Source organism: Leuresthes tenuis, unplaced genomic scaffold, assembly GCF_036924035.1.
Source record: "Leuresthes tenuis unplaced genomic scaffold, fLeuTen1.0.hap1 SCAF_12, whole genome shotgun sequence".
Taxonomy (NCBI): domain Eukaryota; kingdom Metazoa; phylum Chordata; class Actinopteri; order Atheriniformes; family Atherinopsidae; genus Leuresthes; species Leuresthes tenuis.
In genome coordinates, this window is record NW_027325366.1 from 7,934,356 (window position 1) to 7,950,785 (window position 16,430).

General features: G+C 39.6%; 5 protein-coding genes across 9 annotated transcripts in view; 2 read left to right on the top strand and 3 right to left on the bottom strand.

Moving 5' to 3' along the window:
• Positions 1-62: 62 nt before the first annotated feature.
• Positions 63-3,856, bottom strand: adat3 (adenosine deaminase tRNA specific 3). Its single transcript, XM_072396501.1, has 2 exons — positions 3,767-3,856; positions 63-1,274 (listed from the first exon to the last, which is right to left on the bottom strand). Exon 2 carries the CDS (start codon positions 1,257-1,259, stop codon positions 219-221), a length of 1,041 nt encoding a protein of 346 aa, XP_072252602.1. The 5' UTR covers positions 1,260-1,274; positions 3,767-3,856; the 3' UTR covers positions 63-218.
• alkbh6 (alkB homolog 6) lies at positions 1,260-3,850 on the bottom strand. Its single transcript, XM_072396502.1, has 2 exons — positions 3,767-3,850; positions 1,260-3,147 (listed from the first exon to the last, which is right to left on the bottom strand). The coding sequence occupies exon 2, from the start codon at positions 3,140-3,142 to the stop codon at positions 2,438-2,440; it is 705 nt and encodes a 234-aa protein (XP_072252603.1). The 5' UTR covers positions 3,143-3,147; positions 3,767-3,850; the 3' UTR covers positions 1,260-2,437.
• Positions 3,857-4,032: 176 nt separating the features above from the next.
• osgepl1 (O-sialoglycoprotein endopeptidase-like 1) lies at positions 4,033-7,670 on the top strand. 2 transcript variants are annotated; one of them, XM_072396503.1, is made up of 7 exons: positions 4,034-4,491; positions 4,574-4,961; positions 5,038-5,242; positions 5,331-5,479; positions 6,737-6,867; positions 6,985-7,056; positions 7,178-7,670. In XM_072396503.1, the coding sequence occupies exons 1-7, from the start codon at positions 4,286-4,288 to the stop codon at positions 7,260-7,262; spliced, it is 1,236 nt and encodes a 411-aa protein (XP_072252604.1). In that variant the 5' UTR covers positions 4,034-4,285; the 3' UTR covers positions 7,263-7,670. The 2 variants fall into 2 exon arrangements, 1 of the variants encoding a protein (XP_072252604.1); XR_011917933.1 differs by lacking the exon at positions 7,178-7,670 and having other exon boundaries at positions 4,033-4,491; positions 6,726-6,867.
• Positions 7,671-8,568: 898 nt separating this feature from the next.
• On the bottom strand, positions 8,569-12,279 carry fkbp7 (FKBP prolyl isomerase 7). The gene is made up of 4 exons (XM_072396504.1): positions 11,944-12,279; positions 11,516-11,667; positions 9,822-9,949; positions 8,569-9,614 (listed from the first exon to the last, which is right to left on the bottom strand). The coding sequence occupies exons 1-4, from the start codon at positions 12,210-12,212 to the stop codon at positions 9,453-9,455; spliced, it is 711 nt and encodes a 236-aa protein (XP_072252605.1). The 5' UTR covers positions 12,213-12,279; the 3' UTR covers positions 8,569-9,452.
• Positions 12,280-13,499: 1,220 nt separating this feature from the next.
• LOC140318997 (glutaminase kidney isoform, mitochondrial-like) overlaps positions 13,500-16,430 on the top strand; it is a 34,238-nt gene continuing 31,307 nt past the window's right edge. For all 4 annotated transcript variants that reach the window (XR_011917934.1, XM_072396505.1, XM_072396506.1 and 1 more), the window contains exon 1: positions 13,500-13,928. Coding sequence is in view for 3 of the 4 variants with exons in the window: in XM_072396505.1 (XP_072252606.1) it covers positions 13,618-13,928 (311 nt within the window). In the remaining variant the exon portion in view is untranslated. The remainder of the gene's footprint in view (positions 13,929-16,430) is intronic.

The following is a 16,430-nucleotide window of genomic DNA, read 5'->3' on the forward strand; positions in this document are numbered from 1 at the left end:
ACCATGCCAGTTAACTAATGGTCACATTCCACATAAATACACAAACACAGAGTATTAAAATCTTTATTCAAAATAAGTCCTTATGAAAACTAAGCTTTTATACGTTGTCTTCTTGTGATTCCAGGGTTTCCTCAGTCCGTTATTAGACTTTGGCTTGATCATATTAGACTGACATAGGTCAATGGAACATACATTTGCATTTATTCTCCACTTCCTTCTTAACTTTGTTTTTTTATCTGGTCATCCATACTGTTAAGATCCTCACACTGCTTACCCAAGACCCCTCTGTATACCTCAAAGCGATGGTTCAGATCTTTCTGTGAGTGTATTTTGACCTTTGTCCCTAATGCTCCATCAGCAGAGGTGGTCCCATAGAAAACCCGACCAATCCGGGAATGCACCAGCGCCATGGCACACATGACACAAGGTTCTCTAGTTACATATAGGTCATATCCAGTGCATATGTAAGGCTGAGTGCCAATCCCTGAATCGGACACATTTTGAAATGTATTTGAGTTTGGCGAAGTGCACCAACAAGCAGTGTAACTGTCAAAACAATAAAGTCCGCCGCCCTGGCTCCGAGCGACGAGGTCAATGCAGACTATGACCGCGTGATGAAGAGGGTGGTCCCCTCTACAGTCATGGCCAACTGCTATGATCTTCTCATTCTTAGGGTCAACAGCTACAGCCCCAACCGCCTTCATCCCCAGCTCCTTTGCAGCTTTGGCTGCAGTGAAAGCAGACATCATGTACATGTGCATCATGGCTTTTTGATGAGGGCTGAAGAGCTCTCCTCTCAGAGCAACTGTCACCTGTTTGTCCTCATGAAAGGATGTGGGCCAACACTGTCTTGCAATTTCAAACTGTGATCGGGTCAAGGGAGGACGTGCAGGAATGTTAACCACGAAAGGCTCCCCTAATCCTTCCCATTTAGCTCCATCTGAGGGCAGCAGAGAGCTGATGCTGACCACCTTCATGTCCGATGCATCACTGATGAGACACACAAGGACTTCCAAAGGGTGAGGGCTGTCTTTCCCCTTGCAAGCCCGTACCCTCTTGATGTGCTGAAGGCCATCCAATGGGTAGAGGCTATTCAGCTCCCTTACAAGTCGAGATGTTGCTTTCTTGTTGATGATGGGTGCAGCAAAGGCCTCTACAAGCTCAACATCTTGCGACTGCTCATCTGACAGTACAGGATAAGCAACCCAGGAGTCGACGTCGCACACTGACCCTTTCAGGCGTTTCATCTGTGGCTCCATTGTTTTGCTGTCCTCCTGTCATCACATTTGCAGGACAGAGCACATGATGAGAAAACTTAGTTGTTTTGTGCAGAGATCAACATAACCTTTAGCCAAGAGACATTTGATCTTCATTATTATCTTCTCCATTTTTAAACAGCTAAACTTTAAAAGGTAACACTGTATTTTTGACAAATCTCATTTGATTTCTGGTGAACTTTATACGACCGTAAGGTAAGCTTCTTGTGGGAAAAATAATTAATAATCAATTAACTGGCCCTGTTTGAATTTTGACTAACATTCATATAGCATAACATCTGCAAAGTAAAAAAGAAAAGCTGTCACCCTCTAGTAAACAAGCTGTGACACTTTCTTCATGACCTCAAACACACCTTGGGCTTTATTTCACTGCTCTTTTCTAAGTTCAGAAGCACAATTATCAATTAATCTGAGCAAAGTTACCATCAGCTGGTTATACCTTCCATAGTTATGTCTGGTTTCTGTAAATCCATGAAGTAAATATTGACTAGACCTACTTTCTTTTTTTTCTTTTTCTTGTAACATTGGCATCCCTGAAACAAATATCTGATAAATCTCACTCCAGTTTTCAAACTTAATACATGATTAGGACTTCAGTTTCATCAATGCAAACAGCTGTTTCCCTCTCTGGTCTTGAGCTGCTCAAAGTAAGACATTCAAAATACATCACTCTGAGTTCAGTTAGTTTTTCCTAGAATTTGTTTTTTTAATTTATCACAGATATTTGTTAGATCAATACAACAATCCAATAAACTATCATCCTACCTATTCTAGATGATTTGTGGAGGATTCTGAAAACATTTGTCTGCATAAAAAAACAGATACTGGTATAATGTACTGACTGATTGCATACTGTAAATAATTCAATAATATAAATTGATGGGGTTTATCATTCATTATCTTTCCAAAGTTACTTTTATATTGACTGGGCTCTTTCTTAAGAATTTGGCATCATATACCTTTTTAACCAGTTTATTATACAACACTATATGCATGGCATTTTTTAACCAGAAAAAGCCACTAGTTCAGGCGTCAGGCAAGACAGATACTCAAAGCTAGAGGTCATGCAATGAAAGCATCAAATACAAATTCATAAATCATAAGTTTTAGTGTCAATTGCCAGTGTTGATCCATAGAAATCTGTCAGATCCCGTCGGTCCTCATTTTCTTCCCAGCAAGAGCTTTGTCTTCATAACATTGGGCACATATCTTATCGTGAGCGATACTCTGGTGCCTCGGGTCAGTGTCTCCCCTGTCAGGGCTCCATTAGCAGACAGGTTCACCACCTTATCTGTTAGCGTGTCCTGGGTGCACCCCTGAATTCCATGAAGGAGATGCTTGTACATTTCATCCTGCAGAATCAGAAGACTACGTGGCTTCACCAGCAAGGAGAACAGGTATCGATTCTCCTCCGTCTGCGGCGCTTCTCCCTCTAAGCTGCTGACAGGTCTGTAGAAATCGAGCAGGGTATGAGAACCCAAGCTGATGGTAGTGACAGTAGGATGATACAGCGGGCCGTCCTCGTGAGGCATAATCCCCTCGCCTTGTTTATACTCATTCACCAACACATGATTGGCCATTTTCCCACTGAATGCACCGAGACAGGATATTTTCTCACAATATGTCTGAAGCCAGCCAGGGATCTTTTCTGCCAGCATGCCTTTGGGATGTGGTAACCCTCCCCAGTTCTGTAGCCTTCTGCCCGACAGCTGGGTCCATTTAGTTTTTGGAGACTTATAAACCTGTTGTAGAAGGTAGGACTCCTCATCTTCTGATATGAAATCTGGGATGTAATACACTGTTTGAGGGGCATCAATTATGACAAACTGCTTCAATTCTTCCAAAATACAAGTCGAGTGCTCCATGCCTCCTTTAGGAAAGTTAAAATAAAATCCTTATTAAAACCCATGTGAATTAGTGGGTGGGGAAATATTAATACCAATCACGCACTTATGCTGGCTAACTTCCATTGTGGTGGCTAAGTGGAGGAAGTAAAGTGTACCACAGCCACGTTTATCAATGCTTACTTAAAATCATACTAACATGTCAAAAACATGCATCAAAATGTGTACAATACTGAATAACCAGCTGATAAAATACCCTAAGTCAAACGCAACAGACATGCCATTTTCCACATTGTTGAATGGTTTTTAGCTTTCATTAAACCTACACTGTGCGTTTGAAACAAATTCAATACACTACAGACGGACGGTATGATGTGTGGCAAGTCCATAGATACCTACGAATAGCACTGTTTTGTTCCTTTTAAATGTAAATCGAAATCTGTCTGTGGTAAACGTTCAGGTGAACGTAATGGCGTATTTAGAAGTATATTTCATGAAGGCAGCACAGCTTACCAGACAGAAAATGCTAATTTAATTTTTTGCGATTTGTAGTGCTAGAAACACCACCGATTCAGCACCAATGTCTACAAAATCTGAAAATATATATAAACACTAATTGCAAGTAAACAAATAAGTCTGATTTACCTCTTTTGATATCCACCTTTTCAATGAAAACGCTGTTTATTCAAAAAACCCAGCTGTTTGTTTCCTCGTGAACATGTTTGTGTTACAAACTATACTGTCCGTACAAAATGGATTGAATCAACCCATGCAGTATTTTTAAACGACTTCTTCAACTATCTATCCAGTAAAGGTGTACGTTTGCCAGAAATCGCACAATTGTTAGTCTAACTATTTATTTAGTGTTTAAGCAATCTATCTGCGGTTAAAGTGAACCAAATTGACCGAAGACGGAATTATTTAAATGTGACACAGTCAGAGGAAGTTGGAGAAAGAAGGAAAATCAAGTAAACACGCGTAGTCCTTGCTAACATAAGGTGGTGTGAATGTTTTCCGTCATGCGGACGCATCTTTTAAATCTATTTTAATTCGTATATTTGGGTATCTTTTTGTTGGCTTTATTTTTTTCAATGGGAACTGAGATGAGGTCACCCTGATACAATACAGCTTGTCAAGTAAAAGGTGGAGCAAAAGGTTATTAACATGTTCTACACTCAAGTAAAGATATTACAGCGGTTTCTACGATGTAAACATACGTTTGGCTCAACTCCTCTCTCTGGAAAGGCATCTTGCTCTAAACTTGTTTTAGGCATTGAGACAAGCTGTGATGAAACTGGAGCTGCTGTGTTGGACGAAACGGGTGCAATACTAGGGGAGTCTTTGCATTCGCAGAAAGAGGTACATTTGAGGTGGGTTTTAGAGCTGAATTCAAGCCCTTGCTACTATTTTAGACTTTGCTTGAAGTGTTTGCTTCCCTCTTGAATGCTGCAGGACTGGAGGCATCATCCCCACGGTAGCACAGCAGCTCCACAGAGAAAACATTGAACGCGTAGTCCAGGAGGCTTTGGAGAGGAGCAGCGTGACCCCAAGCCAGCTTTCGGCTGTGGCCACCACAGTAAAGCCCGGACTGGCCCTGAGCTTAAGCATTGGTCTTGAGTTCAGTCAGAGGTTTGTGAGGAAGCACAACAAGCCTTTCATTCCCATCCACCACATGGAGGCCCACGCCTTGACCATCAGGATGCTCCAGCCTCTTTCCTTCCCCTTTCTGGTCCTGCTCATTTCAGGTGGTCACTCGCTTCTTGCTGTGGCTCGGGGAATTGATGACTTTCTGCTTTTGGGTCACACGTTGGATGAAGCTCCTGGGGATACATTAGATAAAGTAAGATTTTTTTTAAAAACTTGTCCCGACGTTGTAACCATAAACAAATTAAGTTCTCTATTTTGTGGACTCACAGGTGGCCAGACGTCTGTCCCTTATAAAACACCCACAGTGCTCCGCACTAAGTGGAGGACAAGCTATAGAGCTCCTGGCAAAGGATGGTGACCGGATGAAGTTCCCTTTTAAGACACCTATGGGCCATACCTTTGACTGTTGCTTTTCTTTTGCTGGACTGCGGAATCAAATCACAATGACAATAATGAAAAAAGAGGCTGAGGAAGGTATGAAAAAACTGATTTTTCTTCGGTGCCAGCTGTAATTAGAGTGATGCACAGTGACCCACAGCTAACAGTAAGCCTTCTGTTTCAGGTGTAGAAGAGGGTACTCTCCTGGCATGTGTGAATGACATTGCAGCTGCAGCACAGCACACTGTTGCCTCTCATCTTGCAAAGCGCACTCATCGTGCCATCTTGTTTTGTAAAGCAAACGGCTTACTATCATCAAATAGTCCCACTTTGGTGAGTATGTTATTTTATAATTAACTACATGTTAATTCTCATGTATGTCCTTCATAAAATATGGTAATGCTTTGATTTTGGGAATCTCTTTTCTACATTTATGTTTAAATATGCCGTTGGGTTCACACACAAATCATGAAGGTAGATAAAAAGAACTTAATTTAAAACATTTTGCTTTCTCATTTATATAGTGAGGAAAAAATATTTAATATTACTTGCATTTCCACATCTGCTTGAAGAAATTTGCATTCAGAGCAACTTCAGCTCTGGGATATTGGCAGGTTTCCTGAAATGATACTTACCAGTCAAATATTCAGCTCCTTTTTCCAGCATTTCTACACCATTAAGGTTTAACGAGGCCTGTCTAAAACATTAACTATATTACTTTTTAATCTTTCTTTGACAGAACAGTTTATGTAAATTGACTTGAATGATACTTGTTTTTAATCTCCAAGAGAGGAAGGAAGGAAATTATATTGCATTGTAAATTATTAAGAAAAAAACGTATCAATTGACATAGTGTTGGAAGTTAAAGTGTAACAGAGAGGGAGGCATGGCTCTCCAAATCTCCAGAGATCACCGTAATGCATTGAGGTGCTTGCAGCATGGCAACTACTGAGCTAATGGCATCACATGCAGCGCTGGCGGGTGACACAGGTGAAGTCACACAGTAGACAACATGGATGATGTTTAAACTTCATTTTACATTTATCCTTATCTCCTAACTTTACTTTAGTTCATGAAAGCTACTTGAAGTTCCCATAACTTTGCCCCTAACAGATATGCAATTTTGGATAATCTTCCTCAATTGTTGAATGACTCAATTGTTGCTTTATGCACTTGTTAGCAAAGTCAACAGTTATATTTATTCACAAATACAGAAAATTCAAAATAAAGTGTGAGTTTACTTCAGTGCTTGCAAAGATCTTTGAGAGCACGATGTTAACAAGAGCCCAAAAATGACTCTAGAAGACTTCATGTGTAATGCTGTAAATAATCAGTGATACACCAAATGTATTAACGCACAGTGGAAAATGCTGTAATCTCTTAATTTCTCTACTTAAATCTGAGTTTTAGGTTACTACTAAGCCATTTATTGGCAATATAAGAAAGTCTCAAAAGATAGACTAACCCATTGTTGCGTTTAGGTATTATTTGGAATGTGTTAATCGTAAGAGCAGTGCAGTATAATAACAGTTTTACCCTTTAAGATTGATTATTGTGTACATGTGGATTTTACCACTAGCTCTTTTCCAGGTGTTATCTGGAGGAGTTGCAAGCAACCAGTATATCCGTAAGGCTTTGACGATTATCACCGAGACAACAGGACTACATCTACTCTGTCCTCCAGCCAAATTCTGCACTGACAACGGAGTTATGATTGCATGGTGCGTATAAAGTCTGGTTAGTATCATCAGTAGAGGGGCTTTAACAGGGAATTCGATTTAGTTTCCTCAATTAATCTTGGCTTATTTGTGAGATAACATTACTTTTTCCTCAACCAGGAATGGTGTGGAGCGTCTGCGAGAGGGAAAAGGGATACTGCCTCCAAATGTAAATGTCAACTATGAGCCAAAGTGAGTCCATACTGAGTTTTTCCCTAAAAATCTCACTTGAGTAATTTGAGATGTTATGCTGGTCTTTTTGTCTGTACTGCAGATTAAATTAACATTGGCTTACATAAATGTTGCATTGCAGGGCACCACTGGGTCTTGACATCTCAGCAGAGGTGAGAGCAGCAGCAATCCGGCTGCCATCAGTCAGGATGAAGATCCCTAACTGATGGCTAGATTTTCACTGATCAAAGTGTATACTGTGTATATACAAGTGTCTGGGATAAAAGCAAATTTTACTGCTGTTTGGAAATTATTGTATTTTCATACATCTTTTTTAAATGATTTTACAGTTAATCATTTTTGTACAATAAATGGTCAGCATTTATCACTCATTTAAAAAGTTTTAATGGTGCGGGTACAAAGTTTCATCATCTTCTTCAGTGGGAAAGTTAAATATCATGGACTAGTCAGATATCCTGTAAACCTTTGTCAAGCCCTTGTGAAGTAGATGCCATTTACATTTGCGAAAATTTAAGTCCACCTTCTTTAATTTCTAATTTGTTATAATCCAGTGCATCATAAAAAAATATCATCAAGTGAGAGCACCTCTATTAAAAGGTAAGTGTTGAAGGTTTGCTGGTCTGAAGCATTCAGTTTTGTGTTAACTCAATGCAGAGAAGGAAAGACTTATTGAACCTTATTGACATATTGATCCCATTTGGCTATTTCCAGGCAATTTGGAGTCCATCATTCTACAGTGAGAAAAAATTGTTAACAAGTTGAAACATTCATGATAGTTGGCAAACCTCCAAAGACTGGACATTCCAGCAAGTTCACCCCAGAATCGGCCCGATTCTATAATCCGAGAAATTGTAAAAACAACCCTCAAGCTTAATTTCAAATTCTATAAGCCTCAGTTTGTTTGTTAAATGTTCACAACAGTACCATTAAAAATAAATAAAGTGTGACTTGTTTGGAAGAATTGTCAGTATAAATCCTCTTTTCTCTAAAAAGAACATGGCTTAGGTTTACGAAGTTTCACCTGAACACAGCACAAGCCTTCTGGAAAAATGTCCTTCCAACAGTCAAGGCCAAAGAGGAGATGTTTGACCATAATGTAGCAACATGTAGATAAAACACCTTGTCCAACTGTCAAGCATGGTGGTGGAGGAATATTGATTTGAGCTTGTTTTACATTCACGCAGCCAACACACCTCTGTCTACCAAAGTGTTCTAGAGTCAACGGTCATTTGTCAACATTGTTTTTTGCAACATGGTTCACACTCTGCTTCAAAATTTAGGCTATGGCTGTATGACTTTTTCTTTTGTAAATTAATGATATGCTGTAACGTGTCATGTTGGTTTTCATCTGAGGCTGCATTCTCCCAATTTCTAAATCTGGTAAGGACCAGATGACATACGGTGTCCTGATACACAAAACCTTAAGAATTGAGAAAGGATGCCCTCTACTGATGAGTTAGTGTATTTGTACCTCTATAAAAAAACACAGTATCAGCCTGATGATCAAAAAAATGCATTTATTACAGAAGACAATTACATGAGAGGTGACTAAGTTTCAGGTCGGAAAAAAAACACATTCCTCTGAAGAATGCTGGAACATTTGCCTGCAGGTAATTGCGCGCATACCTGTTACACCCACTTCAGCAAAAGGTTTAGTGAATATGCAGAAGCTTCCAGGCTTGTTTCTAATCTTGGTAGAATACCCATTGATCCAAGGTTGCAGTCACATAAGTGTATGTGTGTGTGTGAATATGCATTTTAATATCAGTTATATCAAAACATCTCACATTAAATTTTTTATGTTCTTTAAGACTGGTTTTAAAAAATGTGTGAAGACATGGAAGATTACAGGGCAGAAAAGTCAGGGGGAAAAGCAGGAAAGATGGTGCGTTTGTTCTTGTGCTTCGTTAAACCAACTTCTCACATGACAGTCATATTTCACAGCCACAGATTCCAGCACATTGTGCAGTCTTGTGGTTTTGTCTTTGTGCTGCAAAATATATATATAAAAAAAAATCTCTTCAAATGTTCACTCCCCAGATATACACACAAGAATTCTCTTTACATTAGAGCTACTGAGCCGATGCCAAGAAGTAAAGAGTGAGAATGACCACAGTAGAGGGAGATTACACTTTTGGACCTCTGGTAGCTTCCACAGGGCAACATACAGGGCGACTTACAAAGGACAGTCTGGAATACAGAGCAAACCACTAACTGAAGAAGAAGTGGTGCAGCATGTGGACAGAAAGTGGTTTGGCTTCTTAAAAGAAATAGCTGACAGTGTAAGAGCTTCTGGGTGGATATTCCTTTTAGTTTCATTCTCTCTCCTTGTTTTCTGTTTATCTAATCAAAGTACAGTTTATGTAATAGTTTAACGACATAAACTCCCTGTGACATTAAAGCTCATCATGGTCAAAGATATTATACTCCTTAGCACTGATCAGTCCATCTTTGTCGTGGTCATTCTTGCGGAAAATATCGTTAATAATCTTCTCATAGAACGGTTCGTCGCGTGGCTTTCCACCTTTTTCATACTCGAGTTTCAAGTATTCTTTAACCTGAAAATAAATGAACAGCTTATTTTTCACAACTCAGAATAAATTACATACACACGTAAGTTTATTGCACATGCACCGCTCTTACAGAACAAGCCCCTGTTGTATCTGGTTCACAAAGCATCACTTTTAATGTTGGAAGCAGACATTAAATGAGTCTTTTCTATCTAATCCTTCTGTGATAGTTATCAGCTTATAAAATCTAATTACCTCAGCCTTTGTGAGACTTCTGTCTTTATCAATGTCTATATGTCCAAAGGCCTGCATGGTGCGAGGCCCCCTGGACACAGAGAGCACCTCCACCTCAAAGACCACTGTAGCATTTGGTGGTACTGGACCTTAACAAGTAGGAGGAAGAAAAAGAAAAAAATTGCAATCACACATACCTTGACAGGCTGGAATTCTAATGTTTAATGGCTATATTACAAATAGAAACTTTTACTGTGGTTATCTGACTGGTGATTTAGCCATGTTTACAGGTTTTATATTAAACTGAATAAAAAGACGTTAACCACCAAGCGAATGGATCACCAGATAAAGTAGTTGTGATTTGCATTCAAGAGTAAAAGGATGCAAAATGTAAAGACCGACGTGATTCAATACATTCATTCAATAAGAGGCGAAAGTATGGAGGTGGAGCAACATGCAACAGGTTGAAATTTAATTGTGGTAAATAATGAAATACTAAAACATGGAGGCTACATTACAGCTGTTCAACAGTGCATCCTTATTCAGCAGCTCTTAGTTTTTGTTAGGGCAGGAGCAACAAAAGCGTTCAACCTCAACAAAATCATTTACTCCACAGCCAAATAGCAAAGTCTTGTGTTCAAACCTGAAATTCAGAACCCCAGTCAAGGTCACACCACCAGCTGGATAATATGGTTGGATTTATGAACCCCAATAAGATTTGTGGGAAATCTGTTAGTTACCTCTGTGCGCTTCAGTGCATGCAAGGAAGAGATGAGATAGAGACCTTTAAAGTGCTCTGCATGCTTATAGTACATGTCACAGAGAGAGGAGTAGGAAACACTGCGAGGGATGCGATGCCATATCAGCTAAAGTGCTGTAAAAGAAGACAAGACAGTATGAAGGCAGCTTTTATACAAAACAATCAGGAAAGTTCACTTTATTAACAGCAACACGTGTGTACGGTATGCAAATGGAAACTGCATTTTCCATGGCAAGCCACCAACTAGTCTGCTTGTCACAGTTTGTGAGTCAGAGAAACAAATGTGTAATGTCTTCAGTGGCCTTTCAGTTGTTTGACATAATTACTCCAGTGATGTAATGGAGATTAAACAACACTGGCTTGATAACTCCAACTACAGGAAGTCTAAATTACAAACTGAGAGGGAATTCTTTTTGAAAAATAGCTAGTTTTCAGGGAGTGATTGCAGAATTATGCTGAATCATGTTGAAATGTGGGAAATGTAGGATCCAAAATGTTGGAGCTTTACCCACATTAAAGATTATAAATTGGATACTTTGGCCTCTAGTGTATGAGGTTTACCCATTAGTGTTCATGAAAGACTCCCAGCTTAATGGCGGTACAGTAGGTCATGCTTTTGTGCATACTAGTTCATTGTCATGGCTTACTGAGACACTGATAGAAACTGAACCATCGATAAACCCATGTGCGCTTTCCTACTTTGATGACTCAAAATATCAGGTGTGAAAGGTGTCTGTGATTCTTTTTTTTCATTTTTCTTTTTTCCATTTCTGTAGTAGGCAGTCATTTTGCCAAATACATCTCAACGTGATAGCTGCCAGATAACATGCTGTGCAGGTATATGACTGGGTCATGATTACAAGTGGTTTGGTCAGCTCTAATGTTAAGCAGATCTAAACAGAAATGTCAACCTTAAGAACACAAGCAAACAAAAACGACTGTTGCATTCATTTACCTTTGCCTTTTTCTCCAAACGCCAGGGATGACGGAATCGTAACTTTTCGCTTCTCTCCAGGACACATATCCATCATACCAATATCAAGACCCTTGATGACTTGTCCAACACCCAGCACCAACCACTGGGGGTGCCCATCTTTTTCTGTACGACTGAAGTTGAAATAATTCATGACAAAAAGCATCCGAGCAGTCACAGCTCAAGCTTCAGATTAAATCTGAACAGGTACTGACTGGCATTGACAACATTTTCAAATATTAAGTGCATCTACACACTGAAATAAGCAGCTTTTTCCATTTTAAAAAGCACATACACCATGTGATGTTGAATTTGTGGTGATCAGGAATTATAGTCACTTCAGAGGGCTATAAAATAACACTTCAAAAGCTCCTGAAAATTAAGCTAAAAACTAACATCAAGCCACCAACCTGCAGTAAAACTTGGAACCATCGTTGGCGAGGTACCCATCATAATGAGCATTGATCAGATCTCCTTTCTTGCTCTTCTGTGTGCACTGCTCAGGTTCAAACACAACTTCAATTTTGACCTTGTCGTCCAGCTCTGCCAAAACAGACCATAAACTGAGCTGTGAAGACACAAAGAAGCACAGTGTGCAGCTTACTAACTTCCACATCATGCAGCAGTGCATTCGTGGCAACTTTGGAAAGTGACGTTTGATCACAGTCGAGAACGTCATCGGTAGCTGTTGTTAAGACAGAGCTTGATTCCCTGCGTTTGGACTGCCAGGAATTCCACTTCGTGCGTAGAGATCCCCTCTCTTTCGCCGTGACCGGTCATGAAAAGTTCTTCCTCCATCAGAGCAGTTGAGCCTTCCTTGTCGCAGAGTGAGTTTACACTTCATGAAATACGCAACACAGGGCAAATTTACCCAATTTCTCTGCAATCAGTCGTGAATGAATTACTAACTTGAAACAACAAGTGTAGCTTATAATACAAACATAAATGCTTTACAAATATGAGATCCACTGTTTTCACAATATTTTACCATAGAAGCATAATAGACTATAAAAGGGTACACTATAGATTGTTCATCTTTATAGACAGTATTGAAGGTTATTGACATACTATAAAAGTACAACATACAAGGAGAACATAGAAACATAGATTAACACATGATACAGTTATCCATCCATTTTCTATACCTGCTTAATCGTCGCTGGAGCCTATCCCAGCAGTACATTTTAAATGTGGGAAACATATGATATGCATGGTGGAACTATACTATATATGTATATATAATTATTGAGAACATTTGTTTAAAGCTTTTTAAACTAAGCGAAAGGATTAAATGCTGCATGTTGTCAAAGTATTAGGCTACAATAAAAACATTTTAGTCTTTTTATTAAAAGTAAAATACACGGCAGCTTTTTTAATATATCATCAAATAACATATTACATTATCATTACATTATCATCCATTCGTTTTCGATACCCGCTTAATGGAACTCGGGGTCGCATCGGGGAATGGAGCCTATCCCAGCTGTCATTGGACGAGAGGCAGGGTACACCCTGGACAGGTCTCAAGTTCATCACAGGGAGACACAAAACCATGCACGCTACTCACTCCTCGGGTCAATGTAGAGTTACCAATCAACCTAATATGCATGTATTTGTGTGGTGGGAGGAAGGGGAGAACATGCAAACTCATTTCGTATACTACCTTAATCTAATTAATTCAATATATTATATTATATTATATTATAACTATACAGGTATGCAGAGACGTGCATATGAGTGAAAGCGCAAAAGGACGAGATGTGGAGGGTCAGGTCAATCATCCCTACTGTCAAACTCTTCACTGAAACAATAAACAGCAGAGGGCAGCAGTGTGTTAATGTAGGGCCAAGAGTATCTAATGCAAAAAAAGACAAAGAAGAAGAAAAAGAAAAAACGGAACAATTTCCACCAATGGGAGCCGCGGGGGGCGTTGACGTGCGCTTCTATTTATTTTTGGACACCGGTGTCTCTGACTCACCGCCTCTGAGACACTCAACGCTCTTGGTAGCAGACTCTGTAAACCCACTACTTTTAACAGGACACATTTAGGACACATTTCTCTCCCATTGCCTGACAGGATTGAAATGTTACATTTTAGGTTTTCGACAGTCCTGAAGGAGTTGTTTGAAGCCACCCTCAAGCGTCCCTTTCCCTCCTATAGACAGAAGACTGGGTTACCGACCCCACACCACCGCTGCTTTCGTGCTATCTCGATTGATGCCAAAACTATATCTCCTCAGCTGAAGGTTCTCCATGCCGCTGCACACCATCCGGCGCTCCGCGCCGCGCCCTGCGCCGCTCCGTTCCGCTCCTACTGCGTGAAAACTGAAGGTGCTTCCGTGGAACTGGACGAGCAGTTAAAGAAGGATGGCGTTAGCAACGAAGAGAGCGATAAGTACGTTTCAAGTGTTTTTTTAGGAACTGGAATGTCTGTCTACATGACAGACGGGGGGTTATGGTGAGTCATGACGCATATATGCGCAAGCAGATGCAGCGTTAGTCAACTGCTAGAAACTATACATTCACACTCTCATAACCAGCGCTCCGAGAACAAGCTAATTCATTATCCTCTTGTTAGAATATATACATTTGTTGTTTGTAGTAAAATAAATAAATAAATAAAAGCGTATAGTCACTAAAACTGTTAAAGGTTATACACAAGAATGCTACAAGCTTAATGGCCTATCTCCGAAAACAGCAGCTATAACCATGTGTGACTTGTTCATAATGGCTGGAGCCCCCGGTGGCTTTCTGCCCAGCAGCTTATTATTACGTCTTTTTTAAAAATACGACAAATTAGCTTAAAGTTAAACGAGACTTTAGCTGGCCTGACTGGCTTTTCTGGTTGTTATGTATGCCATCTGATAACCGCGCAGCGTGGTGCAACAGTTTTTTTTTTTTTTTTTTTAAAGAGTGAAACAGCACTTGATCAGATTCAGGTCAGAGTCCTTTAGAAAGGAAGCAGAGGTTTAATACCTCATTACTGAAGAGTCAGAGTTAGCCTTTGTAATATAATAGCCAGGGTGGCAAAATAAAATAAAAAAACCATCAAAATAGCTTAAAAAATGTCAAAGAGGATTTTTAAAATTTTTTTTCCTCCCGACTGTTAAGCTACTACCGTCATTCTGAGTATCGGAGTGTAATTGTTGCTTCTAGCGATTTCTGCGGTGACCTTCAGTGAAGGGGCTGCAAGTCACAGCTGGATAGCTGCTCCAGCTACTGACAAGATAAATGACCTCCGTGTCCCCTGCCGCAGATACACTTAAAACCTGTAGTCAGGTTGTCCCTGTTCTTCTTAACAGTGCAGATTAAACCAAGCTGCCCCCCACTTAGTTATATTTTCTGGTTGATCACTAATTGCAGCGTTTGTTTTTTTGCGTTTTGTAATACAAAATGAAAGCACATACACAACGTGTAGCTGCCATCTACTGACCAACATAGTCACTGGAAGTCTTGGTGAGATTTTCACAATGCTGGCTATAAAATGTATGCATAAGTATTCCTATTACCACTCTTTGTAGTGTGCTGTCTGGATAGGATGTGAAATATTTGCTGTTATGGCTGTTTGGTTGTAAATTATCCGTAAATGCTATTTCACATGTCGTATTCGAATTTTCTGGAAGCCAGCCATCTATCTGAACAGAGACTGTCGTCCATGTGCTTTCGGGGCCTGACATTTAAAGCGGGGTTGTGAATGTTGCGTATAATTTCACTCAATCTGGTAAATCCAGCACTCGGGCTGTGGGACATTCCTACACAAATTTACAGCGATATCTTAAAAGTAATTATTAACCACCATAGGCAGCGCCGCGGAAGGCAAGAAGCAAGCACAAACACGCTACAAGACCGACTTCCGTTCTCTCTGTGAAACTCAATGAGCTCTCGCTGCATTTCTCGGTATAAACTTAGTTATCAAAAGCCAGGGGTATTCGGCGCTGCAGCACCGTTGCTACCTGACAGTGTGTGAGAGCTGCAGGCAGTTTTTTTTTCCTGACGGAGATAGAGAGAGCGCAACCGTCTGTTCAGATATACTAAGCTAGCTAAGCAGATATACTTACTAACTAATAAATGTGAATAACTGAATGAGAATCTACACCGCTTTGAAACTGTAAGCTTAACCTTTAACGGCTGAATTAAAGGAACTAATGATGTATTTAAGTTATACTTCGTAAATTCTGACACCTACATTTCTTAAAGACTGAGACACTTGATGTTGGATTCAATTACACCTGGTGAACGTAGGAAAACTGTACATCAATGACCACGATTATAGTGTTGTTAGTATTATTATGTTTCTTCTTTGCCTCTCGCCAAATGACTACTGTGATAGGCTCCAGCACCCCCAAGACCCTTTGTTGGATTAAGCGGGTATAGAAAATGGATGGATTGATGTTTCTTCTTTGAAATGAATACATACACGATTCTGTTTTTTTTGTCTCCTATTCATCTTAACACCAAAGCAGATTTTAAGCTGATCATTTTAGACTTATTTTGTACAGCTGAATAGTGTTGTTACTGCAGACACAGTAAAGTACTGAGATATTTATTGTGCATCACCATTCTGTCTAAGAATACTTAGATATATTTTCTTGGCTATATATATCACCCATCTCTTCTATATCTTTGGGGGATTCTTGTGTTACAGAAGATGGATATAAATCTAAACAACAAACTTATTAGAATATCCTAATAACATATCATAGTTCACAAAAATACCAAAAGAAAATGCTAAAATAGAAAGTGACAGTGAATCTTTGAGCACTTCACAGAAAGTAAAAATCCATTCAGATGTTTAGAATTGCTACATCTACTATGTCACCACTATGCAGTCTGTCCTGTGATTCATATTGTATGGAGTGAAATAGAGTTTTAATGCACATGTGTTTGTCAGGTCTAT